We start from the raw sequence: 10,541 nt of genomic DNA on the forward strand, positions 1-10,541 counted from the left end.
TCGTGACCCACCTGGGCAACTTGGTGAGACCTCATCTCTACAATAGATCAAAATGAGCCGGGTGTGGTAGCGCGTGCCTGTAGTTCCAGCTACTCGGAAGGCTGAGGCAGAAGGATCGCCGGAGTCCAGCAGGTCGAGGCTGCAGTGGCCAGGAGCGGCCACCGCACTCCAGTCTAGGTGACAGTGTGAGACTCCAACTCAAAAAACACAAACAAACAGATGAGGACTCGCCAAGTTGCCCAGGCTGGTCTCGAACCCCTGGACTCAGGCAGTCCTCTCGCCTCTGCTTCCCAAAGTGCTGGGATGGCAGGTGTGAGCCACTGCGCCTGGCTGATTTTTGTAAATCTTTCACAAATTATTTTCAAGATTTGTAAAAATTCAGGTTGAAATGAAAAATATGGTAAGCATAAATGCATACTGTGTGGTGAATCTAATGAAGAAGGGTGGCTTTGGGGTTGTTAGGTCTTTAATACAACATCATGATAGTTTCCAGATTCTTTCATGCTTCATGGACCTAAGTTCTGCGTGCCAGATCTGATATCATTGCCTTTGAGTCATTTTGTGAATGATGCTCTGCCAGTTTAAAAACTAGTACATGCAGAAGGCGAAAGTTGCTGCTGATCTGAGATTGGAGCGTTGTGAGGAGGGACCCAGGTTCGCATGCTTGTGGGCCACCCCTAGCCTGCCACCTGTTTTTGTCAATAAAGTGTTACTGAAGCACAGCCCCAGAGGCTGTGCTTCAGTTGCTGGAACAGCTGAGTTAAATAGAACTGACAGAGACCCTGTGGCCCACAAAGCCTGAGCATTTCCCACCTGGCCCTTTTCAGAGAAAGTGTGCTGACCCTGAGAGGGCATCCAGGCTGGGAGCAAGTCGGATGTGAGGGGCCTGCGTCCAGGCCTGGACTTCGCTGCCTGCTAGCTTGTGCCCACAGGGAAGTTCCGTGTCCTCGCCGCCCAGTGTCCCTCTGTGAGGCGGGAATTGTACTGCCCAGCTTGAAGGCGGGCGAGGACTAGCTGGCACATGTGCTGTAGAGATGTGACGTCTTATGCGTGGCGGCTGCTCTGGCAGATGCCGTGCTCTCACTGGCCTTCCCTGCCTTGCTGAAGGGTTGGCAGCGCGTGGGGTGTGTTGGCGTGGGCCGAACCTGAAGAGGGCGATTGGCAAGGAGGACGTTTTAGTGGCTTCTGCCTGCGGCAGCAGCTAAAAAGCATCATGTGAATGCCAGAGGTGAGGGTGGAGCGGTAGGACCTTGTAGATGGCAGCATGTGCAAAGAAGGAGAAGGCAGGCCAGAGGTGACAGTCTGTATGGAAGACAAGAAGCTAGACAGGGATGCTCAGAGACAGAGCCACTCTGGGGACGCGTGTCAGGGTGTGGGGACTGACCCCACGTGCGGTGGGGGGGTGTGGTGCCCGCTGAGAGACAGACGGGCATTTCTGTCTTGGCAGGTGAGCGTACTGGAGTCTTCTTAAAATGGTGTGTATACAGCAAGGTTCTCCCTGGAGAACTCTGTGTGAGTCGCTGTGTCTCAGGGCTTTACAGTTCCTGAAGGGCTGAAAAGACTGTTAAGGTTGCTCCACCACCAAACGGTCATCTCAGTGTGTGCCCTGAGTCAGTGCTGCGTGTGGACTTGCATAGCATTGCTGGAAAATGAGCTGTTCTTCACAAGATAATTACTCAGATTATAGAAGGTTGCCCTTTTAAGCATTAATACCTCTTTTTTTTCCCCTTTTTTTTGAGTCGGAGTCCCCAGGCTGGAGTTGCAGTGGCACACTCAATGGCCCACCGCAGCCTCGACCTGCTGGACTCAGGCGATCCTTCCGCCTCAGCCTTCCCAATAGCTGAGGAAGCTGGAATTACAGGTGTGTATCCCCATGCCCAGCTTATTTTTTGATTTATTGTAGAGATGAGATCTCGCCAAGTTGCCCAGGCTGGTCTCGAACCCCTGAGCTCAGGCAGTCCTGTCACCTCTGCCTCCCAAAGTGCTGGGATGACAGACTGGAGCCACCACGCCTGGCCTGCATTAATATCTCTTGATAACTTTTATCACAGATCTTTAAAAAAAAGACATATTTTCCTGTGCGCTGAATGCAACCCTGTAATTCAGTTTCTTCTCAGAAGTTCCAGAAAATCTTTTTGTTGTCAGTTGTGCACTGTGTCCTCTGATACTCTTCAGTGTCACCCGGTTTCGTTCCGTAAGACATCACCAGAACCTTTCTTAAGTGCATTTAATCATCTAAAACCAAACAGCAAACCTGGAATGGGGACAGTTTTGGCTTCTCCGGTTGGTGTTCGGGAGCTGCAGGGCCTTCTGATGCTCTGGTTTGCCCACAGGTAGACATCATCTGTGGCGACCACCTGCTGGAACCGTTCCAGACCCTGCGGGAGATCCGACGAGCCATCGGTGACGCAGCCATGCAGGTGGGTCCTGGCACGCCACGCCACGTCGGATGGGTGTCATTGCGTGAAAGAAACAGGGCTTGCTGTGGTCACATCCTTGCGACTGCTCCACCATTTTCTTTTTTTTTTGTTTATCTTTTTGAGTTGGCGTCTCACTCTTGTCGCCCAGGCTGGAGTGCAGCGGAATGCTCACGGCCACCTCAGCCTCCACCTGCTGGACTTAGGCGATCCTTCCACCTCAGCCTTCCAAGTAGCTGGAACTACAGATGTATGCCACCACGTCCAGCTGGTTTTTGAGGTTTTTTTGTTACTTATTGTAGAGACGAGGTCTCACCAAGTTGCCCAGGCTGGTCTCAAACCCGCGGGCTCAGTCAGTCCTCTCGCCTCAGCCTCGGCCTCGCCAAGTGCTGGGATTGCAGGCTGAGCCAACGCACCCGGCCTCCACCGTTTTCTTAACAGTCCCCGCCCTGGGTGGCTCTAGCTGACAGCGACCGAAGTCTGACCACACGCCAGTGCTCTTCCCTGAGGCCTATATGTTGGCGCCTCTCCTGATCGTCCCCAGGCCAAAGACGAGGAAGCTGCGGTGCGAAAAGCACTTGTATCTTCCACAGTGAGTCATGCCAGCCAGGCCCGGGAGGCACCGCTCTCCCACCCAGCACTGCAAGGAGTCTGAAGGCCCCGGGCCGCCTACCCAGAAGGCGCTTCTGCAGGCAGGCCTGGCCGTGTCCCTGGGCTCCAGAGGCTCGCCTGCCTCTCTTGCTCAGGGGGTGACTGCCTGGGTGTTTTCGTCAACTTGTCATCTGAGCAGGAGAGCGGTGTGAAGTCTCCTCATGGGGCAGTAAAAGCAGGATCGCGCCCGCAGTTTCAGTGAAAGGCAAGGTGGGACCCTTCTGTGTCTTCCTGAACCTGTGGAGGCCAGTCGTGAAAGATGAGCGGAGGTCTGATGAACTCTGAGTCTCACAGACTTTTCACCTTGTTGAAGAACAGTTCTTTGTTTGGTTTAATTGCCTGTGCCCACTTGGCTCGGTGGACCAGCTACTTAGAAGAAGGTGCTGAGTGTTTTCAGAATGACCTTAGTGTGGCTTATGCAATCCCTTGGAAGAAGTGGGAAATATGCCCTATACATGTGCATATGAGTGACTGAAGTTTTTTTTGTTTTCTGTTTTTTTAAAGCGGGATTTATTGAGAGGACAGAAAAGCTCCCACAGTGGGCAGGGACCCAAAGGGTGGCCCGAGTGATGAGTTATAACGGACTTGCGGTGACACAGCCCTCCACGGTTGAATCCAGACCCCTTCCTAGACACGGACACACCTTCCCTCTCGGAGAGCTCTCTCCCGCCGCTCCTGGCCAGTCCCTCTCCCTAGCTCCAGGGCAACCAGTCAGGCTCTCATTTTTCCCTCACCATAGATTCATCTTTTTAAAAATAACAGTTTTATCGAGATATAACTCACATGCCATACAGTTTATTCCCCCCCCTTTTTTTGCGTCAGGTCCTCTGTTGTCCAGGCTGGAGTGCATTAAATTCTGGCTTATAGCAGCCTCGACCTCCCAGGCTCCAGGTGATCCTCCCTCCTTAGCCTCCTAAGTAGCTGGAACTACAGGTGCAGGCTGCCATGTCTGGCTCCTTTTTGTTTTTGAGTTAGAGTCTCACTCTGTCACCCAGACTGGAGTGCAGTGACTGCTCCAGGCCACCACTGCGTCGACCTGCTGGGCTCTGGCAATCCTTCTGCCTCAGCCTTCCAAGTAGCTGGAACTACAGGTGCATGCTACCACGCCCGGCTGATTTTTTGATTTATTGTAGAGATGAGGCCTCGCCAAGTTGCCCGGGCAGGTCTCGAACCCGTGGGCTCAGGCAGTCTACTCACGTCGGCCTCCCAAAGCACGTGATTACAGGCTGAGCCACTTGGCTCAGCTTCTGGCTACTTTAAAAAATTTTTTTGTAGAGACAAGGTCTCTTTATGTCACCCAGGCTGATCTTGAACCCCAGGACCTAGGCAGTCCTCTTGCTACCACCTCCCAAAATGCTGGGATTACAGGCATGAGCCACCATGCCAGGCTCAATTCACTCATTTAAAGTGTACACATTTCAGCCAGGCTTGGTGGCTCAGCCTGTAATCCCAGCACTTTGGGAGGCCGAGGCGAGTGGATTGCCTGAGCCCACAGGTTCGAGACCAGCCCAGGCAACTTGTTGAGACTTCATCTCTACAATAAAAATAAAATGAAGTGTACACATTTCAATAGTTTTTAGTACTCAAAAACCATTGAGTTGTATACTTTACACTTAGGCTATATTAAATTTTTTTAAAGCTGTTTTTTTGTCAAGAATAAATAACTTTCACTTACTGTAACTTTTCTGTGACTGCGGTAGGGTTGTTTACACAAGTGCTGTGACAGGCTGCCAGGTCACTCAGTGACAGGAGTTCTCCAGCTCCATCGTAATCTCGGGACCACTGTCATCTCAGTTGTCTGTTGTTGGCTGAAACAAGGTCATACAAAGCATGACCATCTATATGTGCATCTGTGTATATGTACATAAAATAAAATCATCTTTTGGTTCTAGCCATTGTAGTGGGTATGCAGTGGTATCTCATTCTGGCTTTGATTTTATTTTCTGGATGACCAGTCATGTTAAGTGTCTCTTTGCGTGTTTATGGGCCACTTACATGTCTGTGGAGAAATGTCTATTCAGTTTTTTTGCCTAATTCTAAAATCAGGCTACTTGTATTTGTATTGAGTTGTAAGAGTTCTTAGCTGTTCTTGATACTAGTATGATTTGCAGGCATCTTCGCCCATTCAATGAATGTCTTGATAGTGTCCTTTGAAGCACAAAAGTCTTTAATTTTTTTTTTTTTTTTTGAGTTGGAGTCTCACTCTGTCACCCAGACTGGAGTGCAGTGGCCACTCCCGGCCACCGCAGCCTCGACCTGCTGGGCTCTGGCAATCCTTCCGCCTCAGCCTTCCAAGTGGCCGGAACTACAGGCCCGCGCTACCATGCCCAGCTAATTTTTGATTTATTGTAGAGATGAGGTCTCACCAAGTTGCCCAGGCAGGTCTCGAACCTGCGGGCTCAGGCAATCCACTCACCTCAGCCTCCCAAGGCACGGGGTTACAGGCTGAGTCACTGAGCCCGGCAAAAGTCTTTAATTTTAATGCAGTTCAGTTTATCTATTTTTTGTTGTTGTTTGTGCTGTTGGTGTCATGTCTAAGAAATCCTAGCCTAGTCCAAGGTCATGAAGACTTACACCTGTGTTTCTCGTTTGTACCGTAGACTAGCCTTGCTTCCTAGAATGTCATGTAACAGAAACATACCTCATGTGAACTCCTGTGTCTAGTCTCTTTGACTTGGCATATGTTTGGAAGTTCTTCCATGTGGTTGTGTGTAGCCACGGTTTATCCTTTTTATTGATACATGGAATGTCAAGGTATACTGCACTATACATTATCCATTCTCCTATTCACGGACACTTGGGCTATTTATGGTTTTGGGTGAACACAAACTATTTGTATTATGAAAATTCTTGCACAAGTCTACCCCTCCTTTTTTAATAAGTCTTTATGAGAACATGTTTTTATGTCTCTTGGATAAATATTGGAGTAGAATTGCTGGATCATCAGGAAGGGGGGAGGTATGTTTAGTTTTTTATTTTTGAGTTGGGGTCTCACTCTGTCACCCAGGCTGGAGTACAGTGACACAGTCACAGCTCAGCACAGCCTCGACCTCTTGGGCTCAGGTGATCCTCTCACCTCAGCCTCCCAAGTACCTGGGACAACAGGCAGGTGTCACCGTGTCCAGCTAATTCTTCCATCTGTGAGATCCATCCAAGTTGTATGCACATGTCACTTTTTTTTACTCACTCTGTTGCAGATTTGGTTGACATGTGCTTACGACTTGGATGGACCTCACAGATGGAAGTGCAGGCGAGAGAACGGTACCCAAAGAATAGCCGGCAGGGCCCCGTCACTCAGAATCGGTCCATGCCTGCATTAGGGTCTGTTGTAACCCCAAATTAGCCTGGTGCCATTTCCTGAACATTCTCAGATAAGTGCAGAGCAGTGGCTGTTTGGGCTCACGTCGGACAGGGAGCCACTCGGCCCCTTCTTGCTTTAGCTCTGTAAAGAAAGCCTCCTTTCCATGGTGTATCGAGTGCCATGTTTTTCACATTTTTGTGTCGTTTTGGTGATTTTGCTGTTTAAGGTAGTCCTGTGAGAGGACTGCTCTGGACCAGGAGTTTGAGACCAACCTAGCACCATAGCAAGACCTCGTTGCTACAAAAATAAAATAAATTAGCTGGGCATGGTGGCACATGCCTGTAGTCCCAGGTACTCGGGAGGCTGAAGCAGGAGGATTGCCTGAGCCCAGGAGGTCGAGGCGGCAAGGAGCCATGATCGTGCCACTGCACTCCAGGCTGGGTGACAGAGTTATTCCCAACTCAGATAGATAGATAAGACAGATAGTTTAGATAGATTGCCCACCCTGATCAGAGTTCCAAGTCCTGTCTGGTCAGGATGGTGGCACTATGCCTCATGGAGACAGTGTGGGTGAGGCCAGCATCACTCAGAAGAGGGTGCGGTGGTTGTGAGGTCAGTGTTCGTGAGTCAGAACTGTGTGGAATTCGGTGTCTCAGACAGAAACATCATGCAAGGTCGTGTGTCAATCAGCTAGTGAGAATGGCCAGAGGCTCGCAGGAGCCTAGCCCTGTGTTGGCCAGGAGCAGCACACCGGCATCCACCACACGGGTGTTCACTGTGGCTTCAGGGAATGTCACCACCTTGACTAGCGAGACTCTGTGCACTGCAGAAGTCCTTCTCCATAAAGCCCAAGGACAGGCAGTCCTCACCTACACCGCTGAGGGACATGGGGACGTGGGCATGAGGGAGAGGTACTCCATATTGTCATGGGATAGTGGTTGCATGTGTGTATTACATGTGAAAAGTCCATCACCTCATAAGACATTTTTAAACAGGAAGAACTAAAACAACCTTGAGCTTCAGTAGCAAGTGTGGTGGGCGTGTGGGCTCTTGTGATCTGTGCTGTATGTGCCGCGGCGCTGAGCTTGTGAGTCCGCATGCCGGTTGATCTTGTTGGTGCCATGGCTCTCATAATGGGAAAGGGAGCCCAAACACGGAATGAGGGGACAACCCTGGGGCTCAGGCTAGAATCAGAGCTATCAGTATGACCTCACGATTTTATTTTTTATTTTACTTTATTTATTTTACTTTATTTTTATGTTATTTTACTTTATTTTGAGTCAGAGTCCCACTCTGTTGCCCAGACTGGAGTGCAGTGCCACGCTCATGGCCACTGTAGCCTCCTCCTACTGGGCTCAGGCGATCCTTCCACCTCAGCCTTCCAAGTAGCTGAAATTCCAGGCACACGCCATCACACCCGGCTGACTTTTTGATTTTTTGGAGAGACGAGGTCTCACCATGTTGTCCAGACTGGTCTCAAACCCCCAGGCTCAAGCAATCCACTCACCTTGGCCTCCTAAAGTGCTGGAAGATGTCTTCTGAGCCGGGCTCGATGGCTCAGCCTGTAATCCTGCGCCTTGGGAGGCTGAGGTGAGTGGATTGCCTGAACCCGCGGGTTCCAGATCCGCCTGGGCAACTTGGTGAGACCTCATCTCTACAATACGTCAAAAATTAGCCGGGCGTGGTAGCGCACACCTGTAGTTCCAGCAACTTGGAAGGCTGAGGTGGAAGGATCGCCGGAGCCCAGCAAGTCGAGGCTGCGGTGGCCAGGAGTGGCCACTGCCCTCCAGTCTGGACGACGGAGTGAGACTCCAACTCAAAAAAAAAAAGATGTCTTCTGAAGAGAGCAGAAGCAGTGACACATCTGGAGCAGCAAGCATGTCTGACACTGGATCTTGGTTTCTGGATGACATTGTACTCCCACAGAAGGGTAGGCAAAGAGCAGCCAAGGAGTGTCCCGCCTACTTGTGGTTGGCTTATTACAACATTTGCAGCAAACCTTATAAGACAAATTGACCCACCCTAGTTACTACTGAACAAACTAGTCAACTCACTGAAAGATTTTAAGGCATTTATCTTTAAAAATCAACTTGGGACCAGGTGTGGTGGCTCAGGCCTGTCATCCCAGCACTTCAGGAGGTCTAGGTGAGGGGATTCCTGAGCCCACGGGTTCAAGAACAGCCTGGGCAACTTGATGAGACCTCATTGCTACAATAAGTAAAAAAAAAAAATTAGCCAGGCATGGTAGCACGTGCCTGTAGTTCCGGCTACTTGGAAGCCTGAGGCAGAAGGGTCGTTGGAGCCCAGCAGGTCGACGCTGGGGTGGCCGTGAGCGTGCCACAGCACTCCAGCCTGGGCAGCAGAGTGAGACTCCAACTCAAAAAAATATATATATCAACTTGGTTTCCAAAACTAGTATACCTTCCTATATACATTTATTTTTTATTTTCTTTATGCTTTTCTGAACTTTCGCACCATAATTTCCACTCCCTGAGCAGCTCAGTTCCTCTGTGATTAACTTGAAAGCTTGGGAACATTGCTGTAATTGGGGTTTAGGTCACTGTGAGTGGGCTTTGCATAGCTGTTTATTGGGTGGCAAAGAAATGGCAAGTTTTGGTGACTTGATAATACATCTTGTATCTAATTGGACATGGGAAGGGTGTGTGGTCAGGGCTTACTGTGCTCTGAGATCCTAGGTTGAGAGTCCGTCCGTTGTGTGCACCTGTGTTACTGTGATTGCAGTTCGGCTCTTCGGGGCTTAGGGACCCTCGCCTTTTTCATGACTGTCTGTTGTAACTGTGTTTTGTGTGTGAAATGAAACAATGGAAGGACTGAGCCTTCTCCTGTTTCTTCGTAAACGTGACTGGCTTTTTATGGAGCTACAGTCTGTGTTTCACAGGACGCAAGGTGTGAAATGTGATTATTTGCAATCTCATCAGCTCAGTGGTGGATGAGGCGCTGTGAGGCCTTGGAGAGGAGGCCTCGAGCTGCGTGGGTCGGGAGTGAGGAGGACGACCGGGGACACTCCTGCCGGACCGGGGGAGCCACGCGTGCTGGGCCAAGCTTCCGGCCGGAGGCTCCTGGGTGGTGGCGGGCTCCCTGGAGCCCTGCAGCTCTCGCGCTGCGTTCAGGCAGCAGCGCGCATCGTCTTGTGCGGCCTCGCCGCAGCCTTCCTGATGGAGCCGTTGCTGCCTTGTGGGAAGGTCACCCAGTAGTCCTAGTGTGCAGGTGTGGATGCCTCCCGTCCTTCGCTGTAGGGTCTGCACAACCGCATGCGTGTCAAGGCTGGAGCTTCCCTGGGCCACCGCACGCCTCACTGAGCTGCACCCAGTGCCCCCTTCGGGCCCTCCTCCCGCCCCGGCTTGCCTCAGGAGCCCGTGTCATTAGGCTCCTGCCTCTTGTCTTTTTCCAGCTCCTCTGCCCTTCCTCATCTCGGGACTTCGAGCCTCTAGAGAGTGCTGGTCAGTGGTTTTATAGACTGCCCCCTGGTGTGCATTTGTGAGATGCTTCCTTCTTTTCCTTTGTCTTTTTTGGAGGTTGGGTCTTACTCTGTCGCCCAGGCTGGAGTGCAGTGGTGCCATCGTAGCTCACCGCAGCCCCACCCTCCTGGACTCAAGCAGGGACTGCGGGTGCCCACCACCACACCCAGCTATTTGTTTGATTATTTTTGTGGAGACAAGGTCTTGCTGCGTTGCCCTGGCTGGTCTCGAACTCCTGGCCTCAAGCAGTCATCCCACCTCGGCCTCCCAAAGTGCTGAGATCACAGGCATGAGCCACTGTGTCTGACCGTGCGTTTGTCAGATGTGTCCTGTCCTTAGGACTGGGTTGAAGTTTCGCGGCTTCGGGAAGAACACCACGGAAGTGATGTGCCTCTCATCAGACGGTGATATCTGTGTGTCTTCATGATGGTAGATCTTTCTCTTTGCGCTCAGTAAGTGTCTTGGGCAGGAGATGCCAGGAGACTGCAGGTATCCCGATTCCCTCAGACTTTGCTGTCCAGCTCAGGCAGCCCCCGGTGGGTCTCATAGATGGAGGAGTGGGGTACAGAGGCAAGTCTCCTGCTTGGTTAGTGGCAGGATTAAAATTCAGCTGTTGAGAAAGTGGAACTTGCAGCTCAGATTCTTTTTTTTTTTTTTTGAGTTGGAGTCTCACTGTCGCCCAGACTGGAGTGC

The 10,541-nt window shown here is 51.0% G+C and overlaps 1 protein-coding gene across 1 annotated transcript in view; it reads left to right on the forward strand.

The window, feature by feature from the left end:
* Positions 1 to 10,541, forward strand: part of PCGF6 (polycomb group ring finger 6) — a 36,172-nt gene that overhangs the window by 21,635 nt on the left and 3,996 nt on the right. The window contains exon 9 of the mRNA XM_021709059.1: positions 2,334 to 2,420. Within this exon, the coding sequence (XP_021564734.1) occupies positions 2,334 to 2,420 (87 nt within the window). The remainder of the gene's footprint in view (positions 1 to 2,333; positions 2,421 to 10,541) is intronic.

Source organism: Carlito syrichta, unplaced genomic scaffold, assembly GCF_000164805.1.
Source record: "Carlito syrichta isolate Samal-C Ts95f unplaced genomic scaffold, Tarsius_syrichta-2.0.1 Scaffold155233, whole genome shotgun sequence".
NCBI lineage: Eukaryota > Metazoa > Chordata > Mammalia > Primates > Tarsiidae > Carlito > Carlito syrichta.